The sequence below is a fragment of the Micropterus dolomieu genome, linkage group LG20 (genome assembly GCF_021292245.1).
Source record: "Micropterus dolomieu isolate WLL.071019.BEF.003 ecotype Adirondacks linkage group LG20, ASM2129224v1, whole genome shotgun sequence".
In the NCBI taxonomy this organism is placed as follows: domain Eukaryota; kingdom Metazoa; phylum Chordata; class Actinopteri; order Centrarchiformes; family Centrarchidae; genus Micropterus; species Micropterus dolomieu.
Window position 1 is genome coordinate 16950262 of NC_060169.1, and position 21536 is coordinate 16971797.

A 21536-nucleotide genomic window follows, 5' to 3' on the forward strand; every position below is an offset into this window, starting at 1 on the left:
GAGTAAATGGCACCAGTACTACGTGATGTAGTAATACTGCAGACTTTCTAATAACATATCACAGGGAAAGATTTTATAATTGACCCCCTTAAAACCAGATGCTTCACCTCAAAGGTAGTTATCCATTATTTTGAAATAAAAATATGTTAGTGCCACACTTGATCAGTCAATTTTAAACCCCTCAAAATTTTTGTCAGAAACATTGACAAAAATGTAACGTTAACAAGGCCCAATGAGGAAGACTGTGAAATTTGTTTGAAAGCTTTGAGAAAGGTAAGTTTGTGAGCTTTGATCTTAAAAAAAATCTAATAATTTACACGATACAATTCCAAATGTTTTTGTAAAGCCTATTAGCAACATTAGTGTGCACTGGTAAAACCATTGACTGGGTAAAACACGTAGTACTGTATCTCCCACCAGGGGGAAGCAGAGTATCTAACTCCTGAGTCACAAAAGCACAAAGAAGAATGTCATCCGAAAAATGACTGCAAGATTTCCTGGAGCGCTAATGTTAGCTTGATGCTAGGTTAGCATTATTGCTGTGTTAAGAAGTGCAGACTGTTTTCTAACCGTAGCCATGAATTAAGACCGAATTGTCGAACCCTGTTTCGTTAAACATCTCGGTGAGTAAAACATATCTATAACGGTTTTTCAAATCGTTTTATAATGTTTAATAATGCCAACTGACGTTAGGAAGCCAACTTAGCATGAATGTTTACACAGCTGGTTTAGCTAACTAACGTTACTAACTTACGTTAGCTGCGGTTATCCATAGTTTTATTTATTTTTGATGCAATAATCACTCTCATCGATATTCTGGCAGTGCACCTGGAAAATCAGCAGTTAGCTAGACAATTTGTAGGATCTTTACCTCGCGTCAAAATCAACACTTTGGCTTTTTGACGCTGGCCCAGTAACTTTAACGTTACTAGTGAAAGACCGTTATCGTTATAATGAACTATAGTTAGGTGTCATTGACAGCACATACATTGAAATCAGATGACTGACTGTTTTAATGGACAACGTATGCTTTGCACTCTTTACATTAAAAAAACAGTGGCTGGTTGGAGAGAGAGTTGTCAGGCATGTATGCCTCGGGGAAATACAGCTCGCGGGGCCCTGCACTTATCCCGCGGATGAAAACCAAGCACCGCATATACTACATCACCCTTTTCTCGGTGGTGCTGCTGGGACTAATTGCCACCGGGATGTTTCAGTTCTGGCCCCACTCCATTGAGTCCGCAGCTGACTGGACCCTTGATAAACGCAGTGTTCACGACGCCCCTCTGGTCCGCCTGCCTGTCTCGAGTCCCATTCCTGAGAGGGGTGACCTCAGCTGTCGTATGCACACCTGTTTTGATGTGTATAGATGTGGCTACAATCCTAAAAACAGAATCAAGGTAACTGTCTCTCAAAGCATCCCTCACATCACTGAGCTTACACCAACTAAGTGTATTCCTGCAGTATCTTTGCAGTGTTTCTTGTTGAAATTTCTTGTTGAAATGGTTGTCTCTGTAGGTCTACATCTACCCTCTGCAGAAGTTTGTGGATGAACTGGGGGTTCCCATCAGCAGCACTGGTCTGTCTCGAGAATACAATGACCTGCTCAGCGCCATCTCTGACAGTGACTTTTACACTGATGACGTCACCAGAGCTTGTCTTTTTATCCCATCTATTGATGTGCTGAATCAGAACTCCCTGCGAATCAGAGAGACTGCCCAGGCTCTGGCAATGCTACCCAGGTAAACATTTGCATTAGACCCATTCCTCTATATCCATGTTTCCCAGACTTGGGGACCCAAAATGGGTCACATTTGTATTGACTCACCAGTTGGCAGAAGTGTAAATATGTGAATGAGCGTTCTTTTTTGCTACACTGGTCTGTTCAGCTCAGATGCTGTGTGAAGTTTTCTCTCTCTCTTTTCCCTAACCTTATGTTCTGTCCACATCCATACAAAATTTTTATGCCTGTGATCTCAGTGTCGAGCCTATCATGTCTAAACTAAAATACAAGGACGAGCTTATAGATTCTTCAATGTGTAATATGTGGGGAAGTGCTCAGTAATGAGGGGTTGGTTTTAAAATGAATTAACTGGACAGGTATCTCCAAACGAAACATTTGCTGTATCTGGGAAAATTCAAACTGTTTTTTTTTTCTTTGCAAATAAGAAACCTTCAAGATGTGTTGATTGAATTTGGCACAACATACTTGTGTGAATCTGGCTTTCCAAATCGAGCATACCCGAAAAACCAATTCATAAATGCATTTTATATACATGGTTTGTTTTGCCCTTTATCCGTAGTTTGTAAATGTAGATGTATTTTTGTAATTTTTAGTCCTGCAGGGACGCCAGATTTGTCTTTCGGGTGTTAAGCTGAAAAAGTATGGGAACCAGTGCTCTATATAAACCCCTTTTTCTCAAATTGCTCTCATATCTGTGTTATCAGTGGTGTTAAATCACAAATGTAGCTTTTAATCCCTGAAGTATGTATCTACAGTCACTTAACCATGTACATTGTGTAAACTAACAATTCTTTTTTAAATGGAATTAAAAAATTATTAATCATGTACATCCTAGTGTCAGAGATAACAAACAGTGAATAGAAAAACCTTACAAGACCATACAAAGAATACCCATTACTTAAAACATTAATTTATTAACAAAGCTGCCATCATTTAATTTTCTGTTGTTTAAATAACCTGTTAATTAACTTAAATCATTCCAACATTAATCTTGTGTGTGTTTTGGTAGATGGGACAAAGGGATGAATCACCTACTTTTCAACATGTTACCTGGAGGCCCCCCAGACTACAATACAGCCTTGGATGTGCCCAGAGACAGGTAGCTACAATACATCTTAGAAGCAATCTTAGTATTTAAGAATTTGTTAATTGTAATGTGGATCGTTGTGAAACCTAAGATTACCAATGACGCAGTGGAATTAATTAGATGGCTCGCTCCTTTGTAGTTAACAGGCTACATTAACAGAATGAAAATATATAGAACAAAAACACTCATATTTAGATAAACAGTCAATTTACAGTCATTTGGGACACCTACAGCTTAAAAACATATCTAAAACTGCAAACTGTATTCGAAATACCAGACAGGAGAGAATTATGTTGTCAAGAATCCAGTTTTCAGGATTAATCACAGCCACTTGTAGGTACAAATAAAAAGGATAAATCATTTTTCTGTTTTATGTATATTCTGTGTCCAAGACAGATGACATTCATTTCCAAGGTATAAAATGTAAAATGAAGATGAAAGAGATATTTACAAGCATTTGGGAGATAACATATATTATGTAAGAGGCCTTGAGAAGACATTTCAAATCTGGTTGTATTTACCAGCGAAGAGCTGTATGTCTCAAGATGTCCTGTTGGCTAGAGTGATGGTTGAGGATGGGAGAGGTTGGGTTTATGAACATGCAGCCTTGAGACAATGAACACTATCTTTAGCTGCAAGGAATTTCCTGGGCTCATCCAGCTGGAGTCTATTTGGCATGGAGCCTCATCAGAACCAGGTGTGTGTGTGACTGACGGTGTGTTTCCTCTTTATGTCCACTTTGCGTGAGAATACATCAGAATCCAAAATGCATTTTGTCACCTAGTTGACTATATGGGATCTATTAACCAGGGCACTAAGCCTTGATTGATGTCATTTCATGTCTCACTTTAGTATTGTTGGTTGCACCCAAAATAACAAATAAATTATTTTGTGTTTTAAAGAATCTTCCTGTAGCAGACAGAAGTCCGTTGCAATCCCCATGCGTGTCGATGCATTGTTACAATCCTGGGGTTTTTTTTCAGAACACTGCTGGCTGGAGGTGGTTTCTCTACATGGACCTACAGACAAGGTTATGATGTCAGCATCCCAGTTTACAGCCCCCTTTCTGCAGATGTTGAGCTCCCTGAGAGACAGCCTGGGTGAGAACATCTTACACATTAACTCTCGTTATCTTGTTTGAGTATCTAACATCATGACCAAATTATAGTCACTTTACCTAATTTATCCATCAGCAACTTGTCTACAGACTGTGCTCCAAGGGAACATAATGATGTGTGATATTTCTTTGTGGTTTATCAACACTATTTAGGCTAACCTTGATCAAGCAATATTTATAGCCAGCCATAATAATAATAAAATAATAAAGTACGGCTTGATAACTTCATTCCTCCAGGCCACGGCGCTACTTTATTCTGTCTTCTCAAACTGCCATCCACCGAGAGTACCGTGCTGAACTGGAGCGCTTGAAGGAAGAAAACGGAGAAGCACTGCTCCTCCTGGACAAGTGTAGCAACCTCTCCCAGGGTGCCGCCTCTGCACGAAAACGCTGCTACAAGGGGCAGGTGTACGACTACCCACAGATCCTGCAGGTGGGGAGCACAACTACATTAAAAACCAGTTATTGCAAAGATGAAGATTATCAAGATGCACTATCCTTTAGGGTTTGGACCGATAGAAGATGCCATTGTCCATCTGCGATGGCTGACAGGTGGTCGATGGTTGAGCAAGCATTGCGATTGTAAAACCCCGCCCCCTGGCAAAAAAAAAAAATGCCATGTGAAAGCAGGTTTTAATCACCACAAACATTATTATTATTATTATTATTATTATTATTATTATAAATTTTAAATATGCTTTGCACCTTCCTCGGAATTCTCTTCTCCCCACACTCCCCACACAAGAGGCCTACACTTCAGTTAAACACACCGGCTTGCCCCGCCTCTATCTCCGTCTCCCCCCTTGCCCGTCTACTCCACTTTTTCCATCAGCAGTACGTTTTATAAAGTTTCCTAAAAGAAGAACTCGTCTTTTTTCCGTATGTTTCCACCCGCGATCCATAATCATGGCAGCAGGTGAGCCGCTTGTGGGCTTGTTAATGACGCAGCTTATTAAACAAGCGAAACCAACGTCTGCACTCAGTGTTCTCTCTGCTGCTTTACCTGGTCCATGCTATGTCATAGGCTACCATGTTTTTAACCGAGTAAAGTCTGTGCAAGTGAACAGACCAAACCAGCAACCAGGTATAGCAACGTCACTTCTGTGTGACATACAACAACAACAACAGCTATAACTTATAATTAGTTTTGTGGTAATCAACATACACTTAAGTCTGGAACAATCACTGTACACTTGTGTCGCTCAAGGTCCCTTCAACTGTTCTTAGAACTATGAAAAAGTTCTTGGGAGCAGGAACGTTTTGGGGAACTAAAACTGGAACTTTGTGAATGTGGTCAAAAGGCAGTTAAAATTCCTATAATGTTCTTGAAGACGTCTCTAGCAGTGTACATGGGTCAGTAGAGCCTGGTCTTAGTTACTTTTAACTCCCAATGTGTTTCTACAGGAGTCTTCATTCTGTGTGGTTCTGCGGGGGGCACGATTGGGTCAGGCTGCCCTCAGTGATGTACTACAGGCTGGCTGCGTCCCTGTCATCCTTGCTGACTCCTACATTCTGCCATTCTCTGAAGTACTTGACTGGAAAAGGTGTGCCTAAGTCACTGAACAGCTGAAAACCAAGTAAATGGTTTTACAGTTAGACAATTTCAGTCCTCTAATTTAATGTTTCTGTTTCTGTACAGGGCATCTGTGGTTATTCCAGAGGAGAAGCTATCAGAGATGTACACCATCCTAAAGAGTATTCCTCACAGACAAGTTGAAGAGATGCAGAGACAGGTAACAGTTACAATCTCTAACTGAAGAGAAAACACCTCTAAGCAAAACTTATTGAAAGTGCCTTACATGTAGTTGCAGATTGAGAACTGAGAGATCAGAGGAGCTGTTAGTAGGGTTAAAGCACTTGCATTTCATGTCTGACATGTGCCTGTACCGCAAGCAAGCAACCAATCAGGTCTATGGAAGCTGAAAAGTTGTATGTGAAAGACAGAAATTTGGATCCCACTGTCACTTTTGTAAGTTTGAATTTGCTCCTTTGCCCAGTCTAGATTTTAGAAAGCTTTCAGAAGACTCAACTATGTTGATTTTTAGCTTGAGTAAAATGCACGGGAGACGGCTCTCTCTCTCTTTCCATTTGATATCTGCATTGAGCCACAATAAACAAAAGTGAAAGCGGCTACGAGAGAAGTGCACCAGTTCAGCTGCTCCTCATTCCCTTGTATCAACTCTGGTCCATTTACCAATTACCCTGGCCAAACATTTTAGGCCGAGGGCTCTGAGACGGGCTTGGGGTAGGATTACACCAGACGAGCTCAAAAACATGGCTTGTGAGGTGGGGTTTCTGCTGTGTATAGCAGCTAACTTGGTAGACTATTAAATATTGTTATCCACTGACAGTACATTATCACAGTACCCTTCTGCCTAATATGATGGACTACAGATGGATTGAATTGGCTGTACGTCATGTGAGACCTGTCATGACAAGTTATTTTATTATGTATTTGGGGAAAATAAGAGTACTGCTATATAGTATTTGTTTGTGGTGCTGGTGACACTCTAAACCCACACATAAAGCATCAGTGTGCTGTCCTATCATGTTTCACATGAGGTAGAATTTAACAAGTAGAATTGAGAGGAGGCTTTGAAGGTGCAAGTTGAAAGATAATAGTTTGGAGGTTAATTTCAGTCGCATGGGGAATGATCAGTGTGGAATGATGGTCAGTGTCACATTATTCTCTTCTTTCAACTAATTAACCTAAATCTTACCAGAGCACAGCAAGCACAAGTTTCTGTTGAATCCAGGTCTAGGCTTTGAAGATCTTACTGATCGAGCTGATGTATTTAATTAGTTTTGCCAGCAGAGGGCTCAGCAGCCTTTGATTTGAGTGTCTCTCTATGTTCCATTATGGGCTGTTGTGCCCATAATGTTGTGCTTACGAATGTAAAAGTAGGTGTAGACAATGCATACTTACCCTCAAAGGAAATACCATGTAGTCTACCACTTATATTATACTTTTATTTAGTTTTTATTTAGTAAAGTTTACAGTTTTGTCAGGCCAAATAAATACCTGTGATGTTAGCTGCTCCAAAAAGTCATTGGTGAGAAAGTGTTTTTGTTTGGTAGGGAGATTTAAAAAAAGCTAAGAAATGTAAGCTTCTTTGGGTAGAAATAAAGTCCTCAAATTAGTTTTAGCAGGTCGAGTGTGTTTTTATTTCACACAAACATTGATAGTTACAGTAGTAACATCTCCATAATGAGCAAGTGTTTTCAGTTCATCCTGCAGGGACAGAATGTTTGGTTAACTAAAGAGCAAGTGTTATTAGAGACCAGGTCAAATTGTTATAGGTTACTGTTGAGCTTCCATCAGTAGTCAGCAGACTGGGTTCAGACAGCAGAACTCATTTTCAAATTTGAGATGATGTAATAGCACTCATTTAGGTCCCATTTTAAAAGGCTACATACTAAACAGCTGCAAGATGAGACCGCTGGGCCCATGTTTGATTTCTGACTTCCATGAGTCTCGTTTGGGTCATACCCTCAAAATAGGACTCGTACACACTACAGACTTTTTATTAGATTAGCACAGCCAAATCAATTCTGATATTAAAATTAGAGTTAAAACAAGGTGGCAGGGAGGGAGTTATTTCCCAAGATGAAGTTCCACTTACTCCACATCCTTTCCCCTACTATTGCCTGTGTACTGAGCTTCAATCTGAATACCAGCCTTTTCTTTTAATCCTACTTGTCTTTAGCCTCTTGTGCACTGTATACAGTCTGTGAAGCCTCTGTAGCACTACACTGTGCAGAACACTACACTGGCTGCAGCTGATTGATAGAATATGTCAACTCGGTCTCCTCTCCCTTATATGCTGTCTGTTTCTCCTCAAACCAGTCTTCTTTATTACACGTATGCCCTCATGCAGAGCTGAACAGTCAGCCAGGATGATGACAGGTGTCAGTTGGTTTTTGGTCTGTCAAAAATGTAATAACAGCTCCTTAATCTTAACAATATAGAGTTTCAGATTTGATCTCCTTGAACTATCAACCGAGGTCCTCCACCAGATTCCTATTCTTTCCTTACCTTCACAAATGCAGGAGTTATCAGAACATTACAGCCCGAAGATAAATATGAAATCTAAAGTGTACAGGGGAAACGGACGAGTACAGTCTCATGGTGTGCCTCTGTTGCTCTGCCGAATGTTTTGATCCACAAACTGTGGTCTGTCAGTGGGGTAGTCTGTAATCCAGAAAACCATGGGGCACACTAGCGCCAAGACAGTATAATCCCACATGAAACCTGCTGCTAAAGCAGTGGTCTTAAGTCATGCAAGACCCAAAGTCCTACTAGTTTTTATTTTAGCCATTCAGGGACTGATTTACACCTGAGAGACCAGGTCATCATTAGAACAAGTTGTGTGTATGTGTGTGGAAATGTTTTGATCACAGTTAAAAGTAAAGTGCCAATAAATCTTGAGGAAAAACAATATTCCCGTGAGCAGCTCAAATGATTGAAACGGACTTGGTTTCACTGCTGCTTTTGATTATGTCAAAAACACTAATGATTGCCTGGTTCTGTCCACGCTCACTGGCTACCATTTTTGGTCCATAGGTTGAGTCATCTGTTCGGCAACTTCAAGTTCAACAAATTGATGCAGACCACTGTAATCAAAACCTTTTCTGATCATCTGTTTTGACCTGTATTTTAACTATATTACACAAAAGAATGGGAGCTGTTCTTAATGAGATGGAAATGAGAAGATTATTTGGTTTTAACCAAGCGTTTTTGCATGGGATGACACAGTGTTTGCATTATTTTACAATATTTGCAGCAGACTTATATTTTTATAAAATTTACATTACACATAATTTTCTTAGTGTTGTGAAATACATTTTACTTAGCTCATAGACTGAGTTGCTGTATTTGTACTGCTACACATGAGTAGAACAAATGGGAACAAAGTTTAGACTGTAGGCTAGATGCTGCAAGTGTAAGATAGAGTAAGGGGTTCTCTTCCTCTCTTAGAACGCTCTCTCTTCTCATAAAAATTCCTGCAGGCGCTGGGAGAGGGTGGAGGGTGGTGGGACGGGCCCTCGGGCCAACACAGTTTGCTTTCTGCCTCTTCCCGGTCAGAAAAGAAACTTTCATCACTGGCTGATTTATGAGCCATTGGGATTCCCCCCTGAGATTAGAAGGTCTTTTTGGATTCTCCTCACCCCCTCTATAAAAAATAAACACAGCTTTTATGTTGTACATCTCCAATGCGTTGTCCCATTCTACATGGGTTTTAGGCAATGGCAAGATAATTAACGTGCCGCTAAGGACTGTCGTGGCACGCCAATAATACACACTGGTGCATTGCAATAGGAGGACCAGATAGAAATACAGCTTAGTGCTTTAAACACTCACATTCAATTCACATCCTCTTACCCTGGAACTGTGGGTCATTGAGGAGCTGGGGGCTGGAGTCGGGTGACACAGTGCCTCCTGGCAGGAGATGGTGTTGTTTGAAGCTTCATTAACTCTTATAAGGTTCTCTCGCCTCTGAGCTGTTCCTTGATGTTGGAGGCAAAGAGAGACACACATCATGGTCCATACCACTAATACTACTATTGATCAATTCTGGACAAATCAGGTTCATTTGCGTTGATTTCTTTTCAGATTTCTTCTTTTCGGCATCTTAACCATCACACTGTCAGAGCCTGAACTGTGTGAATAAAAGAATTCAGTGTACAGATTCTTTTTCATCTTTACGGTCTTGACTGAAAGAACTACGTGACGTGAGATGTGAATGAGGGCTGAGTATTCCAGCAGCCGATGTGATAACATTAAGTTATGGGTTAAGAATTCAGTTATCATTAAATTCTGCTTTTCACATCAGAGATCTGTTGAAGTAAAACAGACACAGTCAAAAGAGATTTTTAGAGCGCTTCAGAAGAAGAGTTGCTGAAGGTCAAGAGAGGCTGGGAGAGGGCTGCAAAATGGACCGCAGGGGGATAACCTTGATTTTACAGTCATGACTTCACACTGGTCTTATCTTCTGTCATGTAATGGCCATGTAATAAATGTAATAATAATAATACAAAAACTGTTTTATAAGCAATAACAAATGCCAACAGTTTATGAAATACTACCTTATTCAACAACAGTTTATGAAATACTACCTTATTCAAGATCAATTATTGTTGTCCATGTAATCACCTGTTTTGATCAGTTCTGTGAATATCTCTGTAAAGTTAATAGAAAAAGCATGTTTGCTTACTATACATTTTGTTAAATATGCAGTGCTGATCCTCAAAGCATGTTTTGTGTTTGCTCTTTTTAGCCAATTTTTGTTTTTATAGGTGCATTTAAAGAAGTCTGTTCCATTTGTCTGTAGGCACGCTGGTTCTGGGAGGCCTACTTCAGCTCCATGAAGGCTATCGGCTTGACAACACTCCAGATCATCAATGACCGCATCTACCCATATGCTGCACGCACTTACGAGCAGTGGAACAATCCACCTGTGGTGGTATGTAATTGTGCAGACTTTATGTTAATGTGCATTTTGCAGTTATTTGTAACTTTTGGCCATTGAGCAAGATCATTGTAAATTTATTATGATTGTGTCCTAACCTTCCATTGTTGTCGTTCTGAAGTATATTTAGCTATACCCTGAAGGCTGTTCTCTTGCAGCATACAGCTACATAATCTATACAGTCTGTGTGCTCTGCTGTGCTGAGCCGCTCAGTTGTATTTCTAGAAGTCTTTTTGTTGCAGACATCTAAATGACTGCCATCCAGAATAGAGCTTTGACCGTACAGACGCTCACAGTGCCACATAAACTTCCCCACTCTCCTGTGCCTTGTAAATCGAATCCTCTGTGGGAGAGTGACAGTAGATGCCTCCCCACTTTCTGAAGCGCCACACATGCAGTGCTGAACAGTTTGGTATTCACCCAGCTTGCTCCGAGGCAGCCAGTTTGTGTCAGCAGTTCTGCGCTAGGAGGATGCCTCCGTTGTGGTGAAAAATAAGTTCCTGCATGTCTGAGTCATTGTGTTTGTAGTGAGTACGCTGGATGTGAAGAATGGTGTGTGTGTTTAGCTTCCCTGTGGTTGTGGGAGTTTGTGGCTGCAGACAGCTTGGCTGAGCGACCATCTCTCAGGAGTTGTTAATCAGCCCGGTCTGATGTAGTGTCTGTCCATCCTCAGCCCGTGGGGTAGAGACATTTGCATGTGAGCGTCTGCATCTTTCAGATGTCTACAAGAACCCCAGTATAAGCAGATCCACTGAAATGCGTGGATTAGAGAGGTGGCAGTCACAATCGGGTTGTGTTGGTGTAAACAAGTGGCGCTTGTTTTCTGATGTTTGTCATTTAAGCTCTGCTAATAGGTTCACTGCAGCTGCTCACTCTTGACCATGGGTTGCCTGTTTTCCTTTGAGCAGCTAGCTTGTTAATCAGCAGTTACACTTGACATTGCCCACTTATGTCAAAATGTTTAGTCAGAGTGTCCAACTCCCAGTCCACTCTATCAGTATCACTCATGTCTCAAGGTTTGTCCAGACCCAGAGCAGGTTAATTGTGTCAGGGTACAGACCTTTGGCCATTCCTGCCAGAGATGGGAGATGAAGTGTTTTGTCGATGGATTCAGTGAACGGTTGGTGAGAAGAACTTGCACAGAGCACCAAATAAATCAGGCAGACATTTTCCCCCCTCTCCTCCTGTAGTCTTCAGGCTGGTAATTGAAAGCACATTTCCCAGGATTGCTGGTGCCTTTTGGAAGGGGGTTTCAGAATAAGGGACAGGCTGCATTTTGTGTGAGAGTCGTTAGGTAGTGGCATTGTAAGGTTTATAGGTTACAAGAATTTCGACATCTCCAGACTTTTAAATTTGAATTTAAAACATTTTTGTAGTGATTGGCACCTGGGCATGTGCGAGTTGTATTTGATCACTATCATGTTTAAAAGTTAAAGTACAGTCTTTATCCATTACTTAAACTCTGTATTAAACCTAATCCTTCACAGGTATAAATTAGAGTCTAAAAAGAGTCTTGCAATGTTCACCCACATTCAACATCTTTAAAACTGGAAGTCAACCCCTGGGTCGTTTTCTTTTGAAAACCAGTTCCCCAAAATAGAGCCAAAATAGTAAAAATAAATAAAACAACACAAGAACATAGTATTGTCATAATATTAATAAATTCTAAAATTATCAAGTATCTTGTGTTGCAACTTTATTATTTGTATTATTCAGCAAAATATTGAAAGATTAGATTTAATCTACCACTACTGTGCCTCTTAATCTGTGTATATTAGCAATACTTATGTAAGCTGTTTAAGTTGATGATATCAAAATGTTTCTATGATGATTCTACAGGTTAACAGATAGGATAGAAAGATTAAGGCATACTTGGCAGTTCTTTATATTATCTTGCACTTAATCTATGTACCTTTTTTTGAGTCTTCAAGGATCTTTTCTCAAAGCAGATCAAATAACCAAATAAGATTATTTTTAAATCTAAAGTATAAAAGAAAAACACATCAACTCCTTTTCAGAACTGCTGGAGATATTTTGAGCTCTGCTTTTCTTTTCATCTAATTTATTCTGTTTGACAAATGACTTAAGTGGTCTCTGCCTCTTTCATTCTGTTTTTAATGCATCTGTGGTGCGTATATGTGTTAGTTTAATTATTTCCCCCTCGGCGGGTTTGACAATGTGAGAATGACCACAAGGAAGTTTCCACTTTCCAATAAAGTGGATTTTTTATTGGTGGAGGAGTGACTGATGTTGTGTTAAAGGCAGTGGCTGTGTCTCTGTTGACAGACTTCTGTTGATGCTGTAGAAGGAGCCACATAATCAATGTGTGGCCACCTGGGACCAGAGGAGAAACGGGGTTTATATGTACTTCAAGAAGCCCACAGATTTACTGCGTTAGACGTGCTCTCTTTGCCCCTCACAGACTGATTGTCACTGTAACCAGGGTAGAGTGGAACATTTTTGGAGCCTTTGATGAAGTTGGGTTTTGTCAGTGCTGTAGTAGCACATGCTTGTAAATGAAAGATATAGGTTGTCTTTTTAATTCAGTTGAGAAAACAACCTTAGTAGACACTCGTTGTGTTTGGCGTCCCAGGGTTTTTTGTAACTTTGAAAGTTTAGCACACATACCATAAGAAAACTCTCCTGTTGCTTCTTTAACAGTGTCACTTGATCTAAGCTGGAGTCAGGATCCGTGGTTTACAAGCCATTTTAAAGGGGAGCGATGATAGCAAAGCCAAGTTCCACAGTGACGATAGAAGGCCCAAATTTACTACCTGGCTTTCCACTCTTTGACTTCCACCCCTCCTCTTTCTGTCCCACCCTTTCTCCTATATCCATGAAGACCCGTCAAAATAGCATCACAACAGGGTAGCCAACTGTCTTGTTTGCAAAATCCTTTCTGGTCTTACCTATCCTTCTGTACTGCTGCTTCTACAGGGTTCACTTTCTGACTTGAAGCTTTTGGCACTCTGTTAGCCCCCTGAGAGACATTATTGGATGATTCGTGCTCCATAATAAAAACCATCAACTGGAAATTACTGCAGGTGACCTCACTGTCCAGTAAAGCACTATTATAGTGTATTAAATCATGGAAAACATGACAGACAAGGTTGACACTGAAGACATGAGACTAGATCTACAGTAGCTTTCCATGGAAATGAAAAACAAGAAATGACTAAATATGTTTGCAACCTAAACAGCCTACGTTTTTCTTTGTTTTCCTGTCTTGTGTAGAAATGGTCCAGTGTGAACAGCCCTCTGTTCTTGCCACTCATCCCGCCAAGGGCCCCTGGGTTCACAGCAGTGGTGCTGACCTATGATCGCGTTGAGAGTCTTTTCCGGGTCATCACAGAAATCTCCAAGGTGCCTAGCTTGGCTAAGCTGTTGGTGGTGTGGAATAACCAGAACAAGAGTCCTCCTGAAGGTGCGTATATAAAATAAGAAAGTTCATGCAGCCTTCTTAAAGATATATATGTTGTGTATATACACTGAGTTGCCAGTTTAATTGGTAAAACTAAACTAACTAGCCAAAAAACAATAGTTTGTCATTCTGCCAAATTGTTTTTTGCAGAGGTGTTTTCTAATATTGAGTTTACACTCATTGAAATAAACATGGTGGCCCCTAACTCTATGGCGCACCTCCCCAACTGATCGGTTTAGCCAATTTAGACCAATGAAAAAAATGTAACACCTGCAAACTTACCGTTTATCACCCTGGGTGGTTTGGATGGTTAACCATAACTGCCATCATAGAGCTTATCAGCCTATTGGTGTGCATGTTGTAATAATATGGGTGTGGTTTTCATTTTTCAAACATCCTGACGGGACAATTAATAAACTTTTATGGCATGGAGGAAACTTTACGTGCAGGTGTTACCTTTTTTCATTAACACATGTAGTCCTCAAACATAAAAGAGTAATAAGTGAAAGCCGGCCAATTGAGATGTTACTACTTAATACTCAGTTCTCTGCGCATACACTTAATGTACTTGTACCAATAAAAGCCATCAGTAGGTTTCAGTAGTGACTGACCAGTAGTGCTCTGTTTAACTTGCAGTTTTATTGTTACATGTCTGTCCCTGTTTTTTTTGTCTTTCATTACACTACATCATTAGTTGTAGTCCATCAGAGATGTGTCACAGTAATCTCTTATTAGTTGTTATTTATTGCACCTTGCACTCTAATTATTTGCCTTAATATGTCAATTAAGTACACAACAGTTAATCGTGCCTTAACCTACTGAGGGCTTAGCTCAGACTGTTCTGGACCAGGAATTAAATCGGTCCTGCTGCTGTAAGAGTTAGCTAATGTAATGAAGTAATGAGAGGACTTTGAAGTGCTCCCTCGTGGCTGTGAGTTGCCTTTTCATTAGAGGCATCAACGGCGCCTGGCTGGAGCTTTGTGACCCATTAGAATTAACAAGGGGCCATTGACGGGTCAGACTTACAGGGCTCAATCCAATATGAAGGCAGATTTCTTCCCCATTCACACCGAGCCTTGATCTGATGTGTTTACAGACTCCTGGTTTTGCTTCCTCCAGTGTTTTTTTTAGAAGATGCTGACAAAGCACAAGGTAGCATTATTGTGTTTTTGTGGGTTTGGAGATCAGCTTTGTGACAGACTTAAATGACATTATGTTTATCAAATTATCTTGACCTGCTTTCACTGTTTGTGTCTGTTCTAATAAATAATCTCTTGGTATAGAAAGCTACAATAAAGGCAGAAGGCATGCAAAAAAAGCGATTGCTTATTCTTCAGAACAGGAGATTTAGTCTTTACAGTTTTAGAAATCACAGAAGAATTAACAGAAGCTGCATTTTTGACCCATGCCAAGGTGTGGCTAAAGTTTTAAAATTCAGATAATAGCCCATAATTCCCTCACTCCTACTTTCCAAGCTTGGATATAAAAGAAGGGATGACAGCAACATGGACAGAGTGAAAGAAGAAAGTCTGGGCATTCAACATAGCACTTTTCCTGACAATAGCTTTTGACAGACGTGGTTCAGTGGACTCGGAGCTCTTCTTATGGGCTGCCAGGCCCCAGTTACCCCATTAATGAGGGGACACATTCTGTGTGATCTGTCTGTGCCACAGTCCGTGCCATGGACACTGCCCAAGATCTTTGAAACGCTCCCTCGTGAAGAATCGCAGTGTGGTTAGATTTGCACGTGCTTGAGGTTAGCGTAGCGATACAAGTCAGTGAGGGAAGTTAAACTCCCAGGGCGCTGTTTTTCACTGCCAAGACAGACTTCAAATATCTCTGTCAGTGGTAAATGACATCATGATTCCTCAACCATCTTAAAACACTGATAGTGGCCATATTTATATTTATCAACCACTAAAGAAAAAAGTGTATTATAGTGTCACACACTATATATGTATCTCTGTAGAGCTGCCGCTAACTATTATTTTCAATTAATTCATGAGCTGATTAATTGTTTGGTTAATGAAAAATGTGTGAAAAATGCCCATTACAAGGTGACGCCTTCAAATAGCTCTTTTTTGTACAACTGACTTTCCAAAATCCAAAGAGAGTCAACTTACTGTCGTATAAGAAAAATAAGAAAAAACAGCACATTTTCACATTTTAAAAAGCTTTAACCAGCCAATTCTGGCCAGTTTATCTTTATTATTTATTATTAGTTATCAAAATTGTTGTCAACTGATTAATCGACTGAATTGTATCAGCCCTGTAACTATGTTGGGACAACTAGAAACTATTGCTATTATTGTATTGTTTTCCCTGCAGAGTCTCTTTGGCCAAAGATTGGTGTTCCCCTCAAAGTCGTGCGAACCAAAGAGAACAAGCTGAGCAACCGCTTCTTCCCCTACGACGAGATCGAGACAGAAGCTGTGCTAGCCATCGATGATGACATCATCATGCTGACATCAGATGAGCTGCAGTTTGGTTACGAGGTGAGAAAAAGGCCTCCATATTTAAAAAAAAACAAAAAAAAACACCCCTTAACCTTGACATACTTTCCCCATCCTTCCTCTGATGACAGGTATTGCAGGGAACCATTTCAAGTTGATCTTGGAGTTTAAAGTCATTCAGAGAGATTACAGTCTCATTCTCCACTGACTGCCTGCTGAATGTGTTTGATGTGTGAAGAATGATGACAGGTCTAGAGCTGATGCTTTCCATGCCCACATACCTGCCCGGCCCTACTTAGCCCTGTGCACTCACCTGAATCCATTTAGAAGCCATTTAATAAAATTGTGCTCAGTTTAAGGATAATTACATGGAATTGCAGGCAGGATAGAGGAGCTGTCTGTCTGACTAGATGACGGTGTTTCTTGCTTGCAGTAGAAGGATCAGACTGGCTGCTGGTGTCAAACCAGAGACATTCAGCCAACCATAAAGATACCTCTCTCTGAAAATGCCTCCTAATCATTCATCTTTTAGTGTAATCCGTCAGTTCTCACCTTAGTTCAATTCTCCTGAAACTGTCTGAAAGTCTGTCTTCTGTCCTGCTGCAGGTATGGAGGGAGTTTCCAGACAGGCTGGTCGGCTACCCTGGCCGGCTGCACCTCTGGGACCATGAAATGGGGAAGTGGAAGTATGAGTCTGAGTGGACCAACGAGGTCTCCATGGTTCTAACAGGAGCCGCCTTCTACCACAAGGTGACTTGGGAAAGCCTGGCTGAAATCAAGGAGTTTTGGCAACTTAGAGCTGCTGGTGGATGTTAGAACTGTTGCTTAGTAATGACGCACACAGAATGGATTTCGAGAAGGAAGTGACATGTGCAGAAAGGATTAGATAATTTCCATTTGACCTCTGTTTTGGGTATGTGTTGTCTTTCAGGCAAGAAGATTACAGTGATAGATGAGCAGAGTGTCATATGTAGGGTGAGGTTATCTCACTTCTACTTAAAAGCTCACACACTCACTTAAGTTCAAAGCAAATTCTAGTGCAGCGATTCCTCCTACACACTCTTGGATCACTATGTGATGGCATTATTTTACGCAATGAATCTGCAGTGTGTGTGTATATGTGTGTGTGTGTGTATATATATATATATATATATATATATATATATATATATATATATATATATATATATATATATATATGTATGTATATGTGTATATATATATATATATATGTATGTATATGTGTATATATATATATATATATGTATGTATATGTGTATATATATAAATAATGTGGCACCTAGTAAGCATTTGTTGTTGTGAATCTCTTTCCTTTCCAGTACTTCAACTATTTGTACACATACAAGATGCCAGGAGACATCAAGAACTGGGTGGATGCTCACATGAACTGTGAAGATATTGCCATGAACTTCCTGGTGGCTAACATCACAGGCAAAGCCCCCATAAAGGTACATACATAGCTCTGACTGGCCTGGATGCTTTAAGCTTACAGGGGCTGAAGGCTGACAGTCTGATCTCTGGGTTTGATCAGCTCTCACCCGTCGGCTTCACTGCCTCTCCCCCTCCCTATCACACTGACTGTGCCCAGGTGCAGGGGCCCGAGCTAAAGCCCGGCCTTAACCTCCCTTATCTGGGTGTCACTCACTGGCACTCCCCCTCTGAGTATGTTTTCCTAAGCTCACCAGGGCTCAAGCACACCCTGCCATCAAATCACAAGCCACACACTTCCCCTACGCCTTCACCCGCGCTCCCACCTCCAACCGTATCTCCCACAGGTTCCTTCACAAAACACCCGCCGTCTCCAACCAACCGCTTCTGTCTTCTTCTCTGTGTCTCTCATTTTCTTATATACACACATACATTCACGGGTGTGTGTCAGAGCGTTGGGTTGCAGGCCTGTTTTGGGGGTGTAGATGTGATGGAGGTTAGACAGAGGAACGCCATACATTATCTCTCTCCAACTCCACTGAAGAGAATTCAGACAATTTTTCTCCCCTTATTGTGTTTGACAAAAGTTCTTGTAGGATGTCACAGACTTATTTCATCAGACTGGACAGTTTATTAGATTCTGTCTGGGCTGCTCTGGTTTAACAAACAGTTGACGTGAGCTGACATTACTGGTGTGACTTTGTTCTGCTTCTGTTTAGGTAACCCCCAGGAAAAAGTTCAAGTGTCCTGAGTGTACTGCCATTGATGGACTGTCCCTGGATCAGACACACATGGTGGAGAGGTATGGCACATTGTTTTGGAAGTTTTAGATGAAATGAGCTCAGTACAATATTTTTGTGGACAAACCGTAAAGATTTTCCACGTCTGTTTTTGTCTCTAACTCAAGCATTTTTGCATCACGTGTTACATCTACACAGCTTTGTCTTGGTATTGTGCAGAATTTCAGTCGTAGAATATTCTTATAGTTTGTATCTTCGAAAAATCCATGAATGTATTAGTTTTCTGTTTGGAATATTACAAAACATATTAAAATCTTATAAAAGTTCAAATTGATTTTTTTTTTTTTTTAAATACCATTTGTTTCACACATGCTATAATTTCAAGGTTTCCTTAGCACATTGACATAAAATTTAGGTGAAACCCAATTTTACCCAATCTGTGTCTTGTAAAATCGTGTAGCAGTGAAATATGGTATATTTATTTTCAGTATTTCCGGTAACTTTTAACAGGTGATTAGATGCACTCATTTAATTAAAGTCATACATATACATACATATTATATTAAACCGGCCAATTCTGTTTGCTGTGCAAAAATAAACACACAAGATCAATGGCTGGATGTAGCCTCTACATACCACTAAACAGATGTATAAACGTGCAAAATGTGGAAATAAAAAATTACTTATTTAAGGAAGATTGATTCCTTACAATAATTAAAAGGAAAGAAAAAGGTATAGACCGCGTTTATATACATCATTGACGAATATTACTAATCAGAACCTGCTCAATACATGCATGTTATTAGCCTATAGCTTTTTAGGTAAACAAGTTGTGTTTTCGTCCCTAGATCCGAGTGCATCAACAAGTTTGCATCAGTTTTTGGTACAATGCCTCTGAAGGTGGTGGAACACCGTGCAGACCCTGTGCTCTATAAAGACGACTTCCCAGAGAAGCTCAAGAGCTTCCCCAACATCGGCAGCCTCTGACCAGCATGTAACAGATGTTTGGACCTCGTCACAGCCTCGACACTTAAAGATTTGTCACCGATGTCGTCTTTTATATCCAGAAGTCAATATTCAGACTGAATTTGTACATGCTCCTGTCACCTCTAAGTCTAACATTGACATTCGCTGAGATTTTTAAATTGATGTTAAAACGCAGAATTGCACAGGACATTAAGTGAATGTCTTGAATGATATAGGACACTGAAAATCTGGTAAGAAGTAAAAGAGATTTTCAGACATTTACAATACTAATGCATGGACTTAAGTTTCATGCTATTGGACGGTCACCCTGATTCTGATGTTTGATGTACAGGCTGACTGATTGGAGGCTTGTGGTCCCTTACTGTTACTGTTTTTGAGTTGGAAACTCTGTGCTCCAGCTGCTCTGGAATCAGTGTATACAGTGTATATATTTGTATTTTGCAGCAGTGCTGTACAATAGTCATAATTTATGATGCTCCAATTAGGATTTTCTTGGACCTGATTCTTTTAGCTGCTCTGTATAAGAAATAAATGGTTAATATACTTGATATATAGTAAATAATTCAATGATGTATCTATGTAGGCTTTATCTAATGGTTAATTGAATGTGATGACACACAGTGTGGTCACATATTCACGGTGTCTTTTACACAATCTGATTGGACCATAAATCTAATGCTCAGGATGAGTAAGTAGTCATTTGATGAGTTACGTGTGTGAACACGGTGCGCCATGCATTTAAAGACATACTGTATAGTGAATAATAGACACTTCTCAAAACAGATGTGTATAAACTGTTGCAATGCTTTGTTTTTTTATTTTTCCATTATATCTGTTGTGTGTTTTTTGTCCTTTTCATCCCTACTTGCCCCATCTCTAATTTTTACATTACGGCATTGAGAGCAGTGCAGTGTATAAGATGTTAACATTGCCTTGTGATATTTTTATTTCCCTTTTTCTTTTCATTGTCATTGAAATTGTTCATTTCTTTGACTGAGTTTGTGTATCTAAGTGTGTATATATGATTTTTGTAATACAGGATAAAGACCACACTAATGTGTGTCGCAGTTTTAATGTTCTTTTTTCTGTCTGTGTAAGTGAGGTGGGAAGAAGTTAAAGACAGACGTTTTCCTTTTTCATGTCAGTCTTTGCTCCAACCTCAAACCGTCCAGAGCAGACCCTACGTGACACTGACGATCCACTGTTCCCTCCAGCCTGTCACCTGTTGTTAATATACGCTGCCTAATCCACCCTGTTCAATGTCAGCAGTTCAAAAGGGCGCAGTTCGTATTTTTGTCAACTTCAATTAGTGTGATACTCTTGCGGGTTGTGCGATCTCATTTCAGCACTCGAGTCCCTTCAAAGGGACTGAAATGCATGGGGATTTCAGAATGTGACTACAGGGATGACACAGTATTTTGGCAGTGTGGTGCAATGCAATAAGACACTGCAAATTCATTGGTGTTTTTTAACAACAGCAGACAACTTATTCACAAGTTGTGGCCAACCATTACATTTAGCTGATGACTTGAAAGGCTTTTCTTGAAACTGGTAGTGATTTGAATGACCTCTAAATACTATACAGAGTAGTGGATTTTTCTCTGCACTGTGTGGTAACGGTTGTTTCAAATTGTGTATAACATTTGGTGCTTGAGGGAACCACCAACATGATTGTCTTGCTAGAAATTCTACCCTTTATATATTGTCTTGTTGTTTTAACCTATATACCTTAGAACTTAAATGACAAACTTTTTCTGAATAGAAGTGCAATAACTTATTGTACTTTAATCACACAAAATGTAGCACAAGCATGAGTAAATTCATACACTCAAAAGACGGCTTGAAGCCACAAATACTTGAAAAAAGAACTTTTGGAACTTGTAAGAATTACATATCGAGAAAAACAACACAACTCTGGAAAGACAATTTTACCATGTACTACCAAATGAAAAAAAAACATACACTCCAATACTTGATAAATTGTCTCACAAAGTAAAACAATATATAATTAGTAACATTTCCAAGAGTCTTATAACACTTCAATCCATTTTGCATGCACAAAAATGTA

The 21536-nt window shown here is 40.0% G+C and overlaps 1 protein-coding gene across 1 annotated transcript; it reads left to right on the top strand.

Moving 5' to 3' along the window:
* The first annotated feature begins 438 nt into the window (after window positions 1–438).
* Window positions 439–20518, top strand: ext2 (exostosin glycosyltransferase 2). Its single transcript, XM_046033117.1, has 15 exons — window positions 439–623; window positions 1058–1400; window positions 1519–1742; window positions 2754–2843; window positions 3815–3931; window positions 4186–4381; window positions 5353–5492; window positions 5588–5681; window positions 10281–10412; window positions 13653–13842; window positions 16168–16334; window positions 16899–17042; window positions 17633–17761; window positions 18461–18543; window positions 19330–20518. Exons 2-15 carry the CDS (start codon window positions 1086–1088, stop codon window positions 19466–19468), a joined length of 2160 nt encoding a protein of 719 aa, XP_045889073.1. The 5' UTR covers window positions 439–623; window positions 1058–1085; the 3' UTR covers window positions 19469–20518.
* Window positions 20519–21536: the final 1018 nt, after the last annotated feature.